This window comes from Amphiprion ocellaris, chromosome 6 (genome assembly GCF_022539595.1).
Source record: "Amphiprion ocellaris isolate individual 3 ecotype Okinawa chromosome 6, ASM2253959v1, whole genome shotgun sequence".
NCBI lineage: Eukaryota > Metazoa > Chordata > Actinopteri > Pomacentridae > Amphiprion > Amphiprion ocellaris.
The window spans coordinates 12,536,298-12,557,444 of record NC_072771.1 but is presented as its reverse complement, the minus strand read 5'-3'; the positions used below and the strand labels follow the sequence as shown (position 1 = coordinate 12,557,444).

The following is a 21,147-nucleotide window of genomic DNA, read 5'->3' as shown; positions in this document are numbered from 1 at the left end:
CATTTTGCGTTTTTATGTACTGGACCACCTACAGCTTACCATCAGTATACTAACATTTATAGCACAGCTCTAATGTTTCAATCTTTGAATGTATACTTTACATGTATTATTCAGTAATTATTAATAAGTCACAGAGGTTTAAAGCTAAACTAAGCAATTAAATCAGTGACTGACTGATTATCAGCCTGGCCAGTTATCCGGTCTGATATTCAGCATTTTTATAATTGTTAACATTGATTTCATCGATAAAGAAATTAAAATAATGTGTCAACTGTAATCACCACTCTGTGATCTTGAACAATGTCCAGGTCACCATATAACAGTATATCAACACTAAAAGATACATTTTGAAAACGTATCTTTTAAAGAAACCATAAAATGCCATTTCAATAAAATTTTGTTAGAATTTCTGTTATTCTGAATTTTAACACCAAGATTTTTATTGTTACTGCATATGTATATTTATTTATCAATGTGATTACTAATAATTGACATTGACATCGGCCCTTGGGAAAAAAAAACATATTGATTGACTACTACTGAAGACATTCATGTCAATTATATCACAAAGCAATAGACTTGAGTCACTGACTATGTTGATAATTGATGAATGGTCCAAATTCTCTGATTTTAACTTCTTAAATTTTAATATTTTCTGGTGTCTTACCACCTTTCTGACTGTAAACTGATTGTCTTTGGGTTGTAAACAAAACAAGACATTTGGGCATCTTGGGCTTTGGGAAACAGATATTTGACATTTTTCACTATTTTCTGACATTTGATGGACCAAACAACTAATAGGTTTGTCAACAACAAAAAGAGCTGTCGCCTTGTTTTCACACAAAGTGTTAAGTATGACCACCTATCCTTTTAAGTTGGTTAAAGATTAGTGAATTTGTTTTTAGGTATGGCCCTGTTACATTTAAATTTTTATTTTGGCTGCTATGAGTAACTGGCATATAGAGTTCAGCCTGCAGTTGTTTTATTTAAGACTCATGTACAATGTTCTTTTATAGTCAAGATGGTTTTGATCAAATATATTCCCCAGCTATAATTTACTGCAAAATAGGAAAAGAATTTTATGCAATATAACTTCATCCAAGATTAATGGACCAGTTTTCCGAGTGTCTTTGATGAACCAAAGCAGCTGGTTGACTGCAGAATAAGCTCAGAGGTCTATCAAGATACTATTCCCAGTCAGCACATTTGCTTCTGAACTGAAACGGCTGTGAAAGATCAGTGAAACAGCATGAATGATCAGCACCGTAGACTTATCAGTGAGATAACTGTCTATGCTTTGTTCCTAAAATCATCTGCATACATAATGCAAACTGGTTTTACCTGATCCACTCTCTTTGTTGACTTTGTAGGCGAATCTGTGTCTGTCATTAAACACACCGACCCTGTGCCTGACCCTCGGGCTGTCAATCAAGACAAGAAGAACATGCTCTTCTCTGTAAGCGAAGACTTATCACACATCCTGTTGATGTCATGCAGCTTCTTGTTTGTTTAGCTTCTGTCAAGTTCCTGGAAAAACTTGCTCCTGTTATTATTTGAAGATGTGTGAGATGTTATCAGATGCACTTGAGCAAACATGTACTTGACTTGTTATTTCAGGGTACCAATATTGCAGCTGGGAAGGCCGTGGGTGTGGTTGTTGCTACTGGTGTCAACACAGAAATCGGTAAGATCCGTGACGAGATGGCGGCCACCGAGCAGGAGAAGACGCCCCTGCAGCAGAAACTGGACGAATTTGGCCAGCAGCTGTCCAAGGTCATTTCCATTATCTGCATAGCCGTGTGGATCATCAACATTGGACACTTCAACGACCCCGTCCATGGAGGCTCCTGGATCCGTGGGGCTGTCTACTACTTCAAGATTGCCGTGGCGTTGGCTGTGGCTGCCATCCCTGAGGGTCTTCCTGCCGTCATCACCACCTGCCTGGCTCTGGGCACTCGCCGCATGGCCAAGAAGAACGCCATCGTCCGCAGCCTGCCCTCTGTGGAGACCTTGGGCTGCACCTCTGTCATCTGCTCTGACAAAACTGGAACCCTGACAACCAACCAGATGTCTGTCTGCAGAGTGAGGCTCACACAAACGAACGCACACACAGTCTTGGTGCATTGCTGAGCAATTTAGCCATCAGTGCTTTGTCATGTTTGTTGTCCCTGCCCAGTGTTTGGATAAGGTGACAGCACTTGGAGAGACTATAACTGCATAAGTCACTTCCAATACAGTTGTCAGCAAAAATGCTAATGCTCTGTGCAAACAGAGAGAATGAAATTTTCCTTGTGATCAGGTATTCAGGTTATTTAACTAGAAGGCAGCCTGCTGCCGCTCCTCTAATCTACATTGAGCTGTTAGATGACTTGCAGTGCTGCTGTTGCATAACTGACCTTGCGTCACCAAGCTGCAAAGCAGGCAGCCTGTAGTTCTTTTTCTCTCTGTCTCTTTCTTTCTCTCTCTGTATCTGTGAGTGGCACCCCAATGCTGCTTGGCCCCACATAAAGAGGACATTTCAGCATTTATTAAAGTTTAATCCCCTTTAGTTGCAGGTTCAGTGCTTTCTCAGAACTTTGGCACAGTCTGAATTAGACCAGTGGCATTAATGTACAGTTTTTATCAAACAGTTGTTTACCTTTCTCTTGTTATGGCTGCATGTTGAGCTGGTTGTAATTAAACAGCCTTGTGATTCTGCAGGTATAATAGCTGATTTATGGGGATTCATAGACAGCCATATGTTAAACCACTGAAACTAGAAAACATTTGAAATCAGGACATTGAAACAACAATCTTTAAAAAGGTTTTTTAGTAGAAATTACACCCCTGGCTTGCAACACAAAGTTATTTGTATGTTAATTATAAAATAAATGCATTTATTTATCTAAAACATACATTTACTTCCAATAATGTATAATATGAATGATTACAACATGAGCAAATTGCTAAAAAAGAAATATCTATGTACAGTTATCCCACAATTAGACTACCTGTCTTCTTGTTTTATACAGCAATTTGTTTTATGATGTTATGTCTCCACAAAACCTTATCCCTAAGTTGGTATTTTCTGGCCAAGATCAATCTTGAAAGTTATTTTTATATAACTATTGCTACTAAAATAAGTTATGGAACATCCATTTGCTCTCGATCTATCAGGGAGAGGCAGCACCAGCACTGGAGCTTGACCGATTGTCATCATCCATTTTCTGATATAACCAACCCCTGACTAGCCTTTTGTGTGTGTATATACACTTTGTAACTGTGTGTGTCTGTGTGACTGTGTGTGTGTGAGACACGATCAAAGCTTCCTGCAGGAGCATGCTTGGCACTGTGGCTTCTTCTTTTGGGCACAGCTTCTCTCTTTACTCAGCCTAGCTGGCAGTCTCATCTGTTTACTTATGGAGAGAAACTAAACACCCGTCTCTCACATTAGGCAGTGGGCCACCCAGTCTGGTCCTCAAAGAAACGCACTCTGTAACACTGCAGGCTGATCTACTGTCTAAAAAGAGCTTCCATTCCTCAGAGGCACTTGGGATTTCTGTGGTTTGTGCTGCCACCTGCTGTGTCAGTACAGAAACTGGCAGCTGACTCAATCAGTGACGTGATCAAATGATGTCTGCTTTGGGGTGAAAAATCATTCTTTTCTTCTGTCTCACCTGCTGTTTTAATTTCCAGATGTTCATTATCAACAAAGCCGAAGGTGACAGCTGCTCTCTGTCAGAGTTCACCATCACAGGTTCTACCTACGCACCTGAGGGAGAAGTGTAAGTACTTGTACAGCTTCTCCATGACAAGCAAATCCAGGTGGAGGCTAAAATATATGGAGACATTTAGATTTAGGGCTGTAGAGTGACAATGTTGTTATTTTAGAACCACACACTCACAGGTTAATACTCTGTACTCAAACCCAGGTACCATGATGGTAAACCAGTGAAAAGCTCCCAGTATGATGCCTTGGTTGAACTGGCCACTATCTGTGCCCTGTGTAATGACTCCTCTCTGGACTTCAACGAGGTTTGCACATTGCCTTTTTGGTACTTTATTCACTTGACAAAGTATAAATTCACATACATTGTTAACATGTATGAGCAAAATACCTGTATGTTATGTCACTTATCAGCATACAAAAATAACCATATGTGCTTGTGTACATTCAACAGTATGTATTCAAATATGTCATGTGCAAGAAGGTGTCCGTGGACTGGCAAACTAGTTTGTCTAATCTAAATAGGACATTAACGCTGAATATTAATGGTTGAGCTGAGACCTAATACCAAACAAACTCCTTGCTGTATAGAAGACTATGCCAAAGCACCACTGTTCTTAATTAAAGAGATGTGACAGTTTGCCCTACAGTTAAAACTATGTGAAATTATGGAAACAGCAGCAGTATGTTTGATCTTGAAAGCATGCAACCAAAAAAAACTCCCACCCCTTCCCTTTTGAGAGTCCAAAACCATCCCTTCAAAACACATGAAGTGATACTGGCTAAGTACTGCTGAGGGCTCATCCACAACAGGAAGCGTTGGTAGGGTGAGGAGCACGATGCAGTAAAACCACCTCATATCTGAAAATACATGACTATCTTAGATTACCACATCGGCAAAACTTCCCCTTCAAGTTCAGATTTGATAGGCTTGTATTATTATGTATTAAAATAGTGCAAAGTCTAGCAAGTGTTTTTGTTTTTTAAGACAAAGGAAAATGTAAAAATATTGGAGAGCTTCATGTAAAGTCACAACATGAATCCAGTTTTCAGTAGTCCTTCAATTTATCACTACTGATCTTGCAATTATGCGGGCTGTAGACACCGAACCATCGGATTGAGACATTATTCTGTTTCTTTTTTCTGGAGTGAAATAATCCCCTTGGGTAAACTTGAAAATAACTGAACATAGAAGTTGTGAACATGAATGTTTTCGATGTCTTAGGTGAAGGGTGTGTACGAGAAGGTTGGTGAGGCCACAGAGACCGCGCTGACCTGTCTGGTGGAGAAGATGAATGTCTTTGACACTGAAGTCCACAACCTGTCCAAGATTGACAGAGCCAACGCCTGCAACTCAGTGAGTGACAGCAGCTCCTTCACTCTGCACATTTCCACTCAGCAGGTTTTCTCACTGTCAGTCCTTCTGTTGAATCAGGTGATCAAACAGCTGATGAGGAAGGAGTTCACCCTGGAGTTCTCCAGAGACAGAAAGTCCATGTCGGTCTACTGCACCCCAAACAAGTCCCGTTCTTCCATTGGCAAAATGTTTGTTAAGGTATACTGAGAGAGTTATGTAGTGAGGGCTTGTGTGTACATTTGCATTTGGTCTTCTGTCATTTTGTGAGTGTTTTTTATGTCACAGGGAGCCCCAGAGGGAGTCATTGACAGATGTACCCATGTCAGAGTGGGCAACAACAAAGTTCCCCTCAGCCAAGGCATTAAGGAAAAGATCATGTCTGTTATCCGTGAGTACGGGACAGGGCGTGACACCCTAAGGTGCTTGGCTCTGGCCACACGAGACAGCCCACCCAAAATGGATGACATGATACTGTCTGACACTGCCAAATTTTCGGAGTATGAGGTGAAATTTCATAAAGTGTTGAATTTTTGATTAAAATGTGCAGTTTTCCAGATGCCTACTTTTCACCTAACCACATTCATTCACACCTTTGTGTCTCTGCGTCCAGTCTGACCTCACCTTCGTGGGCTGTGTCGGCATGCTGGACCCTCCCAGACAGGAGGTGGCTGCTTCTATCACGCTGTGCCGACAGGCTGGCATTCGCGTCATCATGATCACTGGGGACAACAAGGGCACAGCTGTGGCTATCTGCCGCCGCATTGGTATTCTGACTGAGGAGGATGATGTCGAGCGCATGGCCTTCACGGGACGTGAGTTCGATGAACTCTCACCCTATGCTCAGCGGGAGGCTGTGACTCATGCACGCTGTTTCGCCCGCGTTGAGCCTTCCCACAAGTCCAAGATCGTTGAGTTTCTGCAGGGATTTGACGAGATTACTGCTATGGTATGAAGGCTGAAAGATTCTGCGATTTCCTACAGCGGTCCTTAGTGTTTAGAGGATAATTCTGGTTCATTTCATAATCATGAATTTCCCAGTAATGTGACTGTTGTGGCTCTAAATGTTATTCTAACTTTGCAGGTTTCTTAAATTAATCATTTTAAACATCATTTTTTTCAGTCTGACTGAAATTAAACAGAAATGAGCTCATGCTAAATACCGCTCACAAACTGTTTTGTGCAACTTCTCAATTCCCAGAATCTCTGCAACAGAGATGAAGAGTACAACGTTAGCATAACATTGAGATGAGATGAAATATAAATGAAAAATATGCCAGGTAGAAATGAACAGGAATTCTCTTAGCATTTCATTTGAAATGGTCTGGGTTCACAAGTGTTAAATCCATTTCTGGTCAGCACTGAAAAGAAGGTAAACGTGTTCTGAAAGCCATAAGTAACCTGTCTTTGACAGTCCTGTAAAGACCCTGTTCATTCTGTTGATTTGTAGGTGTTGCACAACACAGTAATACTGTGCTCTAACAAAATGTGTGTCTACAGACAGGTGATGGAGTGAATGATGCTCCTGCCTTGAAGAAGGCGGAGATCGGCATCGCTATGGGCTCAGGCACAGCTGTGGCCAAGTCAGCCTCTGAGATGGTCCTCGCTGATGACAACTTCTCTTCCATAGTGGCCGCCGTTGAAGAAGGCCGAGCTATTTACAACAATATGAAGCAGTTCATCAGATACCTTATCTCCTCCAATGTGGGTGAGGTTGTTTGGTGAGTCTCCTCTGGATCAGAGTCCTTGCTGATATAGTCTCATTTTTACAACTGATTCTGAGAGAAGTAAAAATTTCTCACAGAATTAAGTAAGAAGAACAGTTAATTCGGGTAAATATAAAATAGTAACTTCTTCTAAAGTTCAAATGTGCTTCGGTGTGTGATTAACTTTCTAACTGGACTTATCTCCTGGTAGTATCTTCCTTACTGCGGCTCTGGGTTTCCCTGAGGCTCTGATCCCAGTTCAGCTGCTCTGGGTCAACCTGGTGACAGACGGACTCCCTGCCACCGCCCTGGGCTTCAACCCTCCAGATCTGGACATTATGGAGAAGCCTCCTCGCAATGCTAAGGAGCCACTGATCTCTGGCTGGCTCTTCTTCAGATACCTGGCCATTGGAGGTTAGCTGATAGCAGACAGGAGGGGAGGGTTAACTGTCAGATTTTATACACAAAAGTATCAGAAGAATCTTTCATTTTTCCTCATGTGGTTTGATAAGTAATTTGCGTATGATCATGTTGTTTTGGTGACTGTGCTTCAAGGCTATGTGGGTGCTGCCACTGTGGGGGCTGCTGCTTGGTGGTTTACAGTGTCTGAAGATGGACCACAGCTCACTCTGTACCAGCTGGTGAGTGTGTCTGTCTGAGAGAACATCCTTCAGCTCCTCTTGACTCCCTGCCTCCCCCTCACTCCCCTTCCTCCTTCTCCACAGAGCCACTTCCTGCAGTGTGGCCCAGACAACCCAGAATTCGATGGCTTGGACTGCCACGTATTTGAGTCTCCCTACCCGATGACCATGGCCCTGTCGGTGCTTGTCACCATTGAGATGTGCAACGCTCTGAACAGGTAAATATGTGTCTGTTTTTAAAGACTGGAGAAGCTCTCACCAATGCATCATTTGCAGACAAAGTGTATAATTGAATCACCATCTGTGTTCTCTCTCCTGTCCAGCCTGTCAGAGAACCAGTCTCTGCTGCGAATGCCTCCCTGGGAGAACATTTGGCTACTGGGGGCCATCTGCCTCTCCATGTCTCTCCACTTCCTTATTCTTTATGTCGAACCTCTGCCTGTGAGTTTTACAAAACCAAACTATTTAGTGATGACTTGATGGGATTGCTGCATGGCACGGGTGGAGTTTTACCTTTATGTAGTCTGAATCACCAGATGTAGGAAATGTTTATAAACCTGCCATTGATAGCTCATATCAGAAGGCTTTGTCCTTCCCTTCTGCTATCAGCATGTCACAGTTTCCTTTGCTATGGCAAAGAATAACATCTGAGCAGCAACTTCCCACACTGAAAATTTCAAGTTTTGCAGATAACTTGGATCGTGCAGTGAGGCAACCCCACTGTGTTTTCCTTTGTATTATCCATAGTAATCCCAGTGCTCTTCTCCCTGCATACAGATGTTCCACTAAAACAATTCTACCTGTCACTATTTGGAGGGAACAGCAAGCCGCTCCTCCCATAATGACTGTCATTAGTTTAACGATATACAAAAAATCGAGGCGTATTTTTTCCCTATAGCAGAATGAGGTGATGGGTAGCCACAGCATTATGAACAAGAGAATGGCCTGGCAAAGCCAGACCCAGCTTTATGTGGGTCTTTTGGCCCTCTAGTGGACATACGGCTCTAATACAGATATGTGATGGAAACTGACAGTGACCTTAAAATAATGGAAAAATGCGATTTACCATATCATTTAGCAGACGCTTCTATCAAAAGCAATGTACAAGAATAAAAATACTTGAAGTTAAAAATCCAAACAGTTTTCACTTATATTACATAGAGACATGTTCAGGCAATCAGCCTTTATTCAGTAGACCACAGTAGATATACAGACCCAGGCTAGGTTTACCCCAGTATTTCTGCTAAGCTAACCTTGTCTTGACTCCAGTTTCATATTTGGCATACAGACTTAGCACATCTAACTCTCACAGGACAACAAGGATTAAAATGTCAAACTATTCCTTTAACTACTGCACCACCAGATGCCATGTACTATTAATCTACAGGCCCTTATGGTCTAGATCAGAGTTTTATCTCCTGCAGCAGGCAGCCATGCTTTTGTCTGACTTCCTGGATGTAGACTTTGGGTATAAGCTGCCATAGCTGTATATTTTAACATTTGTCTTCCTTTCTGCTATTTGCATGTTACCGCTGTTAGAATCGTTTTTGTTTTGAGAAACTGCAGATTCCCGCTAAAGGTCACAACATTAATTGAGGACTACTTTTATGTTGCCTAACAATATGTTTTACATTCCTCCTGATCCTTATGAACATTTGGTGCTTTAGTTGAGCCCAGTTACAAAACACTGCCTGTTTAGGGAAACACTGCAGAGTGGAGAGATGACTTGACACTTTACGTGATGCATTTATTGCTCATTATTCATTTTAAAAGGTGGATCTGACAGTATCCACCTGCTTGCTGTGAGCACAGGTGCAGTTGCTCTGCCTGCTGTGATGGTGAAGCTGTGGCTGGATATCTGGTTACTGCTGCTGCTGTGGTTCAGTTATAGATATGTGCAGCTGTTACTGTTTGAACTTACGATCCCTCTATGACAGATGTGTTTATTTAGGAGTTGAGGTGCAGAGTAGCTTCAGTACAACTCCTAGCCAGCGAAACTGTCACCCTCTTCACACTACCTCTATATGTTGCTGCTGTTACAACCATTAAACACACGTGCCAGTGCGCTCTCTGTAGTCACAACTGCATAAACTGTACAACATATTATCATGGAGCCTATAGACCAGTGCTGGGTGTGACACCAGAGAGAAGCATGCACCCTCAGCTGTGTCTGTCAGGCACAAGTCTGCACCATTGCATTACAAGAGAAAACTAAAGGAGCTGATTCAGCAGCTCTGTTGGTGACTGACACCCTGTATGACTGCAGCTTTGGTTGGCAGCTGCCAGTAGGGCGGCAGCCTTTGTTGCGATTATGAGTGAAATCTTGAGAAGGGTATGTCTGCAGAGGATATAAGTGCTGTTTGGGTGAATTAAACCTTTAAAATCTTAGGTAGTATATGAAGCAGTACTTTGTGTGGAATACTCGATGTGGTCCTGAAAGTGCAGCCTCCGGCTCTGTAGACAAACTTACAGGGGCCAAAATGAAAGTGGAATAATCCTTGAAAAAATCTTTTAAATTCTAAGAATATTTTGAGTGAAACCATTCTTTAAAACTGTAAATTCAGCATTTAAACCGTAAGTTGTGCACTACAGTGACCATTTATTGTGGTAACTTATAAAAAATGCTTGAAATGTGCGACCGGAAGTGTGCAGCCCTCTTGGTGCAGCCCTCTCGGTGCAGCCTCTGGCTCTGCAGACACATACTATTGGAAATCTTCACAATAACCATATATAAGCCACTGCTTCACTATCACATCAGGCCGAGCAGCTGCAGCTTAATACTGTTGGAGATCAGCCCATTATCTCTTCTCTCTTTAATATATGCAGTGTTTCACTAAACAGGCAGTGTGTTACAACTGGACCAGAGCAACACACTCACTGTTCAGATGGATCAGAGGGAATGTAAAGCATACTGAGGCAACACAAGTCAAAAAAAAGAGTCTTACTGTGGCCATTGCAGGGCTCCATAGGAACCACAAGAAGAAGCTCCAAGCTAAAGCCCACATGTTGAAAATAGCCAAATTTTGATCATGCAATAAGACACACCTGCTTGGTTCTTTTACTAAATGGTTGTAAAAACCTTCAGAGAATATGTTTTACAACATTTAATGTCTAACAGGGATGTTGTTTGTGCATGTTTGCCAAAAAGTAATAGAAAAACATTTCTGAGCATGTTCTACCAAAACTTTATGCAGGGATACATCCTGCTGCATCCTGGATTTAGCACAGCCCAAGAACATTGCGACTGGTTTAAATAAATACAGTAAAGCTGGAGTGTTTTCACTCTATAGCAGAATGATCATGTTTTTTATAAATCTTTCTTTGGAGATGACAACATATAATACTGAGTAACAAAGTAAGAAAATTAAGAAAAGGACAATAAAAACTAATGTAAATCCAGTAACTTAAATAAAAATAAAGGTGAAGATGGGAGAATGGGCAGTAATTTCACTCAACACTAAAGTTATTGAATACATGCATTGTTTTGGGAGCTTGTGTGTTTTTTTTTTGTGAAGAAGAAATCATTGTGTTCCATTCCCTTCATAACAATGAAGTATGTGTTTTGTTTGTAAATTTACATTTGCGACTGTAAAATAGGAGTAAAAGAAGCAAGAAGTCAAATTAGCATTTTGTCAATCATAAGTACCAAGTACCATATAGTAAAGAGCAAAATCTGACCAAATGTTGTCAGCTAAAAAATTATTTGGATACAGATAATATTGAAGACTTCAGCAATACTTGTAATCTCTTAAAACGTTGTCATCTTCTCTGCCAGGTCATCTTCCAGATTACCCCTCTGGATACGACTCAGTGGATGATGGTGCTGAAGATCTCTCTGCCTGTCATCCTGCTGGACGAGCTGCTAAAGTTTTTTGCCAGGAACTACTTGGATTTTGGTAAACAGCTGGAGAAGCCGGCCAGAAAAGGCTGCTCCCTGTCTGCATGTGCCGAGGGCATCTCCTGGCCCTTCGTGGCCATCTCCCTGCCCCTGGTGGTGTGGATCTACAGCACTGACACTAACGTGTCCGCCATGTTGTGGCCCTGACTGACTCCAGCACACTACCCTCCCTGTGTACCAGTGTGAAGTGGACATTAACACACACATCTAACACAGTTACATTAACTCAGAACAACCTCCAGTCAACACTCGCTCCCGCTCTGACCACCGTCAAATCTTTTTGTATTTACTACATTTACCCTGGTACATATTTTTGGGTTGGGAGGGGGTTAGTCATATTTTAATGACTTTGACTGACATTTCGTCTGCGTGTTTTATTTTACCATTGCGCTTTTCTCTCTTTTGACCCCCGCTGTGAACAGTTGGAGATGTTGGAGCTGTGTGTTGAGCTGTACAGAGAATTTACACTGTTTTATAATGATTAATATTTTGTAATTTTGGGGGGAGGGGCCTTGGGGACAAGAAAGCTGGGTGTGAAGAGATCATGAGGACTGTATAGCATAATAATAATTTGGGGGTGAAGACTTGAAAATATTTGCCCTGGCATGAATCTCTAGTCATTTTTGAGCTCCATACATCGTGTTCGTTCATTATTTTCTGCATTAGGCAGAGCACAGCTACCTCAATGCTGTTAGTATGACCATAACTATCCGTTTGTCATAACAACCATTTCATAGATTATCATTTGAAGTGTTGAGGTAAGCACCAATTTGTTTTGCAGTAGAGACGAAGTCCTCACACGCATTTTAATGTTGTTTTTTTTATTATTATATTTTTCTTTTCCTCCGTTATCTGAGGGAAGAGGACAAAGATGTTACCAGTTTGATTCAAAGCAATTTTTGATACAGTCTGTTGTTAAATTTATTTACTTGAAGAAACACATTTGTCTGGATTTTGTTTTCAAGTTTTGAGATTTAGTCTGAGTTTTAATTTTTCATCTTAATTAGATTGATCCTTATAATGTCTGTAAAATGTGCACATACTGTACTTGAATATGTATAAAGGCACCAAGAGGCTGTTATCAACTGAGCACAACATGGACAGTTAAACGGGAGCTCAGCCCTCTGAAGGCTGAAACACCAGGTCATTGGAAGTGTCTGTATATCTGTACATAGCACACAAAGTTAGAAGCTCTGTATACATATTTTTTTGCTGTTTAAATGCTCCACACAGTTACACTAGTTTACTTCAGTGTGCTCTTAGCCCTAGTGCATGGCTGCTCCAATAATCCCGGGCCAGTTGAGTTTTTGGTTTTATAGCTAACTGTTGTTTCTTCCAATGCCTTCCACCTGTTAACCTGCAGAGTGAGTACACTTTGACCTGCATGCCAGCTACTACTAGCGCTCTCATCTTTGTGTGTTTGTACATGCAGCTTTGTAGTCCGTCATTGTACAAAGTGAAAGCAATAACAGCTTCTCCTTTTTTAAACTAGGTAAGCTTTTTAAGAAATTAATAGTACAGATAAAGAGCGAACTGAGGAAATTCTAGTTTAGAATGCCTTCAATGTCACCAAGTGCCACGTACACACTGAGTGGTGTTGTGTGTATTTCTAATGTTTTTTTTTTATTGCATTTGCCTTTTGTTTGCCCATAGCATGGCCTGGCCTGTTTAAATTTAAATTATTTGCTGCTCAGATGCATTTACTTTGCTGTGTGATTTCTTTATGTCCATTGATTTGTTTCTTCCTCTCTCTTCTTTTTCTTTGCAGCAAAGGCCAAGTAAGCCCACCTCTACTCTAAATTCCTTGCAGAAACTTTGGTTTGGTTTTGTTGTGCATGTGTGTTTTGGGCAGCACATCTTACTAAGAGCTGCATGTCAGTGAAGTGATACAATGACAGGAGCTCAAGTTCATACATGATTTTTATAGAACGGCCATAAACAAATGTCTGATGGAAACTAGCCAGTCCCTCCTCATCAGTCCGTCCATCCTCCTGCATGAAGAGCCTCAGATTATGATACAATCTCATGCCATCTTTTTAGACTAAGATCTTAGTACCATGTACAGTCAATTGTACATTATTCCTTGGTGCATGTTCACTGTCATGTTTTACCAGACTTCTGTAATAGATGATGTATAGTATTGGTAAATAGATTAGACATTCGTCAGATAGTACAACTGTTAAATAAGCTCAAAAAAACAGTTCATCTTTCCTAAGGAAATACTTTTATGGGATATTTAAAAACCAGACTTTTGGGGGTTTTTTTTTTGATTTGCACTGAGATGTGCAACATGTTTGGAGCAGATTTTGCCACATCTGGGAAGGCGGACGTGCAGTGATGCACATGTTTCACCATGAGAACGACAGGCAGTCCCTCCACTGGCATTGTTTGCCAAACTGCTGTACTGTATTTTCAGAGATGATTGTACAATGTATCACATGAACTTTGGTTTCAGGTAAATAAAGCTGTCATACATGAAGAGTTTACTCAGTTTGTCCTGTTTCATTAAAAATCACTTAGAGATTCAGTGTGATGTGAAGGAGAAACTGGACAACTACATCAGTGTCAAGTGAGTGTTTAATAATTTTATTATACATTTAAAATATGTACAAAATACTATACACATTTGTCTTGAAATGATAAAGTAAAACTTCCCAACTTAATGAGTCAATTATGGAGTTATTTTTTTTATAAAGAGCGGCAATAGACAACACAATAAAAAACATACATCAAGTTCATGGTGACAGAAATTAATAGATTTTAAACAGCAGAAATCTCAGACTTCCAGTTTGCCCTTAAGAGACACAAAGATCTGCAATATCCACAAGCTTTATTGTGACATAACATCCACACTTTGCCCCCTCTGTGGAAACCCCAGTCAGTCAGGTTCAAAGAAAACAAATTAAAAATCTTTGACAGCTTCTCCTGTAACATGTCACATGGAATTCCAGTCACTTTTGGCCTCACCCTGATTTTTCATCAGTTGATGTTGACCAAATTTCAACTGCTTCAGTGCTGATTTTCTTGCATCCACTTTGCCTGAGAACAGCTCTCAGCTCAGTGCAGAAAGCTCACAAAAACAAGGATGCTCACTGTGAACAGTTTAATATTCAGTTGTATTTTGCACTGCCCAGCAGCCAAGTAGAAAATAGCCAAGGCATTAAGAGAACTGTGCCAACACTTCTCACTACACAGTGAGAAATAAAGGTGTCATTTTGTTTTTCTGGGGTTGAGCGCCCCTTGGTTTTCTAAGACTGTGCTGGAGAGCTGTGAAAACAAGTAAGGCTGAAGTGACCTCAGTGAAGCTGGTGAAATTGTCAGACTGATGGTAAATAGAATCAAATCAAAAATGGCTGGAGTTCTGCATTAATCTGCATTTTAATAAAATCACTGCAGTCCTCCTGTAGCTGTACTACAAAAATCGAGCATCAGTTCATCCAAGGGTGCAAACACTCATCTCTGCGCTCCATGTCAAAACTGCATTGTCTTTAAAGTTGGCAACATCGGTCACTTGGTGTTGACGTCTGTGATCATGTGAGGAGGGAACAGCAGTACCATCCGGTCTGACAGCGCTGGCAGCTGAAGGCTTCCTGTGGGCTGCAGAGCTAGAAGGTGGTCCTGACTGAGCCTCCCTCAGAGGCCCAGGGTCACTGCATACCAAACCACTGTTCCTGATCTGCCCACTGAGCTGCTTCACTGTCACTGCCCTCAAGATCTCCGTCCTCTCCACTGCCTTCCATGTCGTCACCATCCAGCTCCACAGTGGCATCTGTAGGGCTCTCCTCCTTCTCCATCTTCTGCATGCCTTCTAAAGACTTCTGGTCATTGGGATCCAGGCTGAGGAAAGAAAAACAAAGTGTGAACTATATCAATAACAAAACATAAATAAAAATTGTCTAGAGACCTGAAATAGCACATTAGGCGTGAAGTCTTTAATTGGTAAGGAACTTGCATAAAAGCAAAGCACGTGCTTGACTGCAATCATGTTAAAATTATTTGATCAGATGAAAAAGAAAAAATATTAATAATAAAACAACACAATCGTGTCACCGGCCACCCTGCTCTTTAAACATCAGCAACAGCTTTTTGATAAACCCATACTTCTTGACCACAACTTTAGTATCCACATTGTGAAGTGCGGTAATATTTGGTTTTCAGATTCTCCCAGATCAATCTGTGTTTACCTTAAAGCTATACTGTACTGGTCCATGGCTTCTTGGTAATCATTGACTGCCACCAGGAAATCTCCCAACATCCTGTGCAGCACGCAGTCACTCTGATTGGCCAAGGCATTCCTCAGGAGAGCGATCCCTTCTTCATATTTCTGTTCTCGGCCTTCAAACACACACACAAACACACAAATAATCCCATCTGCCTATCAGGCTTAATTTCATCAAAGTTCATCTTGTTAGTTGCACGTACTGAGCAGTTCCGCCTTTTTGACCACAGCCTTGGTGTAGTCGGGTCTCTGGGCCAGTGCTTTGTCCAGCAGGGTTTTGGCTTTCTCCTGAGTCACCGGGTCTTCCAGGCACACTGTGGCGAGGATGGTCAGAGTCTGTGCATTGGCCCCCAGAGTCTTATAGATGTTGTTTGCCATTCCCATAGCCTCTCGAATCCCATTGGATGCCAGGTAACAATCGATTAGACCTGGAGTCATTATTATTCAAGTTAATGGAAGCAAAACAGAAATGCGCCACAACTGAAACATGGGCACCAAACATGGGCATATGTAAAAAAGATAAACAAACAAAAAAACAACAAACATGCCTTCATAGCAGTCGAGCCGGCAGGGTGCCAGGCGCATGGCCTCTCTGAAATGGATGATGGCTTCCTGAACTCGGCCCATGTTTCTCAGGGCGGCCCCCTTCAGGAGCAGAGCCTGCACACTGTTGCTGTTCAGTTGGATGGCCTTGGCTCCCAGGTAGAGGGCCCTGGAGTAACGCTTACTATAAAAGCTGTGGCAACTGTACAACAAATTCATATGATCACAAAACTTAGCAAGGCAAAGATACTTAATATGTCAGATTTTGTCTGAAAAAGAAATACATCTAGCAATGCATTTGGCTGACATTTGTGTAAAATGAAGGCCTACTGAGGTTGCCCACACACACACTCACCCAGAGATCACCCAGGGTTCCGCATGCTGGTCTGATATGTTAAATAATCGTCCACCCAATACTTCAACATCCTCCAGGTGTCCCTCACGGGCCATCAGATAGCCATACACATCCATTCCTGCAAGTGTAAACAACAAAATTTATATTTTACCTGGACACCTAGGCTCTTGATTCAAAATCTTGTTTAGGGCTGTTTAGACAAGTGTGAAGTTGTGCAAAACCTGCAACATTTATTTTTAACTGTAACAAACTCTAGGTCAATGAATAAAATGTTTTAAACAATCTTTTGTCCTGTAACTTACCTTTAATGAGATACGGATCCAGCATCTGGGCTTGTTCAAATTTAAGAATTGCATTTTTGGTGTCGCCTGCCCTGAAGTAAACATCTGCCAGGCTCACCAGGAGGTCCACGTTGTCCCGCAAGAGAGATTTCTTCTCCAAAGAGCTAAAATAGGATTTTCAGAGGGGGTGGGGGCGCCACATCAAATAAACACACCGTCGTGAAAAAAAACAACTCTAACATTTAGGCCCTTTGTATAAACCACTTGTATTCTGCTCACCAAATTGTGTTGATAGCTCTTTGATTGTCCCCTGCATGTATGAAGGCGTACGCTTTGATCCAAACAGAGAGCCAGTCCAAGTTGGGGATGCTCTGGATCACATCCACAGTCATGGATGCCACTTCAGCTCCTTTTACTGACAGAGAGAGAAGGCCTGCAGGGAAAAAAAAAAAAAAGATTTCAAACATTAAAGAGATATCCATGAATTCAAGCAGATCTTTTGTAGGCATGTGTATACAAACAGAAGAGCAGGCACAAGTGTGTCTGCAGGTTTAAAGTGTTTTTTTTTGTTCTACTGTGTTCTCTGTGTCTCTGTAGACATTCATACCAATTATTGCGTCTAAGGCGAGGGGACACTGTCTGAGCACCTCTTTGTAGCTCGTCACGGCAGAACGTTCCTGACCAGCCTTCCTGTACAGGTTAGCTAGCATCATGTTGATCTGACACAAGAAAGAAATACAACATGTAGTTTTATTACTGTATAATGCAGAAGCTATTGTACTAAAATGTTGCTATTGTATTGCTTTACACCATAATCACACTATTTCTAATTATTTGTATTTCATCTCAAATTATAATACTAAAACTCTGTAGCAAAGTAGAAAAAAGAGGACAGCTGTACCACAGTTGCAGCTTTTAAGTTTTAAAACCATGAAAATGATTCCTATTTACTTACTTAATTACATTTGCCCCAAACTTAAAGGTTCATCTTTTAAGTACATCGTATGTCGCTCTACATTTTCAAAAGTCTACTGCAGCCATTGCTTTTTGTACAACAATGTACACAGAGGTCTCACTTGAGATTCAGACATGGCTAAAAATGTATCTGTAAAGAAAAGTACAGAGGCATTAAGAGAACAGTGAATGATAATAACTGAGAGTAGCAGTCTACCTTTGGAGTCCTTTGTCTGGATGGAATCCCATCAAGCACCGCAATGGCATCTTTATCCAGTTTCAAAATGGTGTAGCATTCTGCTATCTTGTACTTTACCTCAATTTCAGACGGCAAACTCTAAAAGACAACATTCAATGTGGATTTATCATACAAATCATTTTGTGTGCGGTCAATACCAATATGTACACTACAAGTCAAAAGTTTGAACACACCTTCTCATTCAGTGCTTTTTATTTATTTGTATTATTTTCTACATTGTAGATTAATGCTGAAGATTAACCCTTTTTTTTATTTATAACATAATTCCATGTGTATTCTTTTATAGTTTTGATGTCTTCAGTATTAATCTACAATGTATAAAATAATTAAATAAAAACATTGAATGAGAAGGTGTGTCCAAACTTTTGACTGGTAATGTAGATAAGCACATCTTTTTTGTACCTAGTTCAGGAGAAGATTGAATCTGCAGTGGACTTTACATGTTATTATGCCTGCTGTTACAGCGATTGCCCACTGGCAGGTGCAAAAATAAAATGTTGTCCAAATGTATACATTCATTTGTAAAAATAAGAAGACATCAACTTAAACATAAAACAGGCATGATGTTACCTGCCTGTCAATGTCTATTCTGCCTGTATTTCCTTTTAAGCCTTTATAGGCCGATGCTGGGGATGATACCATTGAGCAACTCCCATTTAATCTAAAATTTAAAAAAAAATCATACTTAAAAAAAAACATACCTGTGCCTGTATGTTAGATGCAGCTCCACCAGTAGAGGTACGGACTTTAGATGTTTTGCTGAGCACCTTCTTCTGTTGCAGAGCCATACTATATTTGCAGGCAGCATTGCGGTATTCCTTATCATGGAAGATGGAATCGGCATGGTAAACCAACAGCTGGTACTTCTGGGCCGGTGAGAACAACTCTCTTTAATCAAAGACATACAAAAAATAAAATCATCAAATTAGACACAACTTGTTTCTCTACTGTACACATGATGAGGACTTGAACAACAACTTCATATTATCAAACAGAGGACAAAGAACAGCAAACCACAATACTAAAAACTGCAGAAATTCAAATTCAGAGAATTACATACAAACAACCACACTATTGCTCCACAGTATACTAATACTAGAAAAGCATCAGGATTCTCTGCATCCATAGTGGGTGTGACAAACACGTTATACTTGTTCAGAGGATTCCATAGACTAGCCAATATGATAGATAAAAAATTACACCTTGACCTCAAATGTAAATCAAGTGACTGTGCTTCATTTTGTGATGAGATAACTTTTGAGTTTGACAATGCAGTTAGGGATAACATTAACTGTGTAAACTGGATTCATGTTTTTAGACACCAGACGGAAAAAACAAACAGTTATATATGATCAACTGAATTCCTGCTGAAAGAGTGCAAGTGGATGGTTAAAATGTGCACTTAAATTTTGTTGCACCTGTCTCTGCTAGGATATAACCTTTAATAAGCAGGAGTGTGACGTGATGTGAACCTGTGAGGAGATGATCTGATCAGGAGTTCCTCTAGTTCTGTTAGAGCACTGAAATTTTTGAAAACCCTATGGTATAATAAGCATTACTTTTCCTTATATTTTAGATTTTGCTGTGGTTAAGTCTTTGTATCAGTATCGATAAATGACGGCAGGTAGTATGAAGATCCGACTTTTAGTATCCTGACAACACTAAACCAACCATCATCAAGCAAGACAGTTAAAGTGTCAAATGTTTAAAAATAAATAGAAAAAAACAGTAATCTGAACAGTTCATGTGAAGAGTAGAGGCATTGTCATTCACTTTTCTTCTGCTCACAAGAGCAACTGTTGGGCTACATCAAAGCAATACGTCTGACTTTCACAGCACAAATATAAACTACATAGCCACTGTTTTCAAATTAATTACACAACAATGCCTAGATTTCGAAGGAGTAATTATGAAAAACATATACAATATGCGTGACAAGTTCTCCTGAACAGTATTCACAAATCAGTTGGATTCAAAACCCTTCAAGCTAACTGCTACTAGCACCGTGCAGGAGAGGTTAGTCCACATGCGGCTATTTCTCGGAAACTTCCAACCATTTAAATAGCAGTATTATTAATGCTGGTAACGTTTAGAACATTTACATTTGCATTCTACAATCACGGTTCATCATGCAAGCTGCTGTTTCGGCTATCACTGTCACAGACCGTGAACATGTAACGCTAATGTAAGAGAGCACTCTTCAGCAAATAGACCGCCCCCATCCTGACATTACTTACGGATTATTATTACTCATCGTCAACAACAAACTGCTTAATATCCGAACATTGGAGTGAAGGCCGGCAGTAGCCATGTCCCGCACATGATCTATCACATTCATTTTCGGTTATTTGTGACGGCTTGCTTCAGGTTTCAGTCTCAAGTTAAAAGTTTGTCTTAGACACAGCTAACGTTAGCTAGCATCCGATGTATTAAATATGGCGCCGAACAACCTTCCTCTCGCATGTTGGTGCTTTAAGGTTCTCTTCAGAAGCTCGTATATTTAACTATCACACACACATCTTTAGGAAATCCACGACTTTGGCATATAAATAATTATTTTACGTACATTATTTTTATTTTACAAGTCTTAAGCGAGATGTAGCGTGTAACAGATAAGTAAATCGTTTTTATTCTCTTTTTCAATAAAGTTAGGACTCTGACAACTACATATTTCCGATATTTTAAAACGCATCGTCTGTGTTTACTTCAGCAGTTGTTATTGTGAAACTACAAAAATTCACTTTGATTTTGGGCAACAACTGTTGACAACAACAACGATACATATGTTAAAGAAAGACTGTGCTCTCTAGCCACTTGCAGAGTGCAACTAAATGGCATAAATGTAATGCTTTCCAAAAAAAAGGCAAATAATAATTTTTGATTAAGTTTAAGTATGCATTGTCTATAATATATTTAGAATATGTTTTTACATATTTTTTGTGTCAGTTTATACAGTTTCAATTGTAAACATCATTTTATTGCCTTTCATGACAAATTCGCAGTGTATGTAGGACATGCCTGCATTGTTACATAAATAACATTGGAGACATTCATGTAGCACTGGCTCTCTGTTTAACAACGGAAATGTTACAAGGTACTGCTGTTCCCCTTCAAGGCCTTCCAAATTCTGGCTTTTCCATACCCTTCAGACCTCCTCCATCAGGTCCCCCTTTAAAGGCCCCATATAGTGAAAATAATATATTATTGTTAATATCATTGATATATTTATAA

The 21,147-nt window shown here is 40.5% G+C and overlaps 2 protein-coding genes across 4 annotated transcripts in view; one reads left to right on the top strand and one right to left on the bottom strand.

Annotated features, from left to right (window-relative positions):
• Nucleotides 1-13,791, top strand: part of atp2a2a (ATPase sarcoplasmic/endoplasmic reticulum Ca2+ transporting 2a) — a 28,176-nt gene extending 14,385 nt beyond the window's left edge. Inside the window, exons 7-21 of one of the 3 annotated variants that reach the window (XR_002746054.3) lie at nt 1,371-1,456; nt 1,618-2,082; nt 3,676-3,764; nt 3,912-4,014; nt 4,932-5,063; nt 5,142-5,261; nt 5,349-5,567; nt 5,674-6,009; nt 6,561-6,781; nt 6,978-7,180; nt 7,322-7,407; nt 7,492-7,625; nt 7,731-7,848; nt 11,183-12,669; nt 13,074-13,791. Coding sequence is in view for 2 of the 3 variants with exons in the window: in XM_023268133.3 (XP_023123901.1) it covers nt 1,371-1,456; nt 1,618-2,082; nt 3,676-3,764; nt 3,912-4,014; nt 4,932-5,063; nt 5,142-5,261; nt 5,349-5,567; nt 5,674-6,009; nt 6,561-6,781; nt 6,978-7,180; nt 7,322-7,407; nt 7,492-7,625; nt 7,731-7,848; nt 11,183-11,452 (2,582 nt within the window). In the remaining variant the exon portion in view is untranslated. Of the gene's footprint in view, nt 1-1,370; nt 1,457-1,617; nt 2,083-3,675; nt 3,765-3,911; nt 4,015-4,931; nt 5,064-5,141; nt 5,262-5,348; nt 5,568-5,673; nt 6,010-6,560; nt 6,782-6,977; nt 7,181-7,321; nt 7,408-7,491; nt 7,626-7,730; nt 7,849-11,182 lie in introns of all 3 variants that reach the window. The other 2 variants (XM_023268134.3, XM_023268133.3) reach the window with 2 other exon arrangements.
• Nucleotides 13,792-13,864: 73 nt separating this feature from the next.
• On the bottom strand, nt 13,865-20,359 carry anapc7 (anaphase promoting complex subunit 7). Its single transcript, XM_023268105.3, has 11 exons — nt 20,154-20,359; nt 18,618-18,804; nt 17,875-17,994; nt 17,311-17,422; nt 16,983-17,136; nt 16,725-16,867; nt 16,423-16,540; nt 16,073-16,269; nt 15,728-15,952; nt 15,490-15,640; nt 13,865-15,142 (listed from the first exon to the last, which is right to left on the bottom strand). The coding sequence occupies exons 1-11, from the start codon at nt 20,252-20,254 to the stop codon at nt 14,953-14,955; spliced, it is 1,698 nt and encodes a 565-aa protein (XP_023123873.1). The 5' UTR covers nt 20,255-20,359; the 3' UTR covers nt 13,865-14,952.
• Nucleotides 20,360-21,147: the final 788 nt, after the last annotated feature.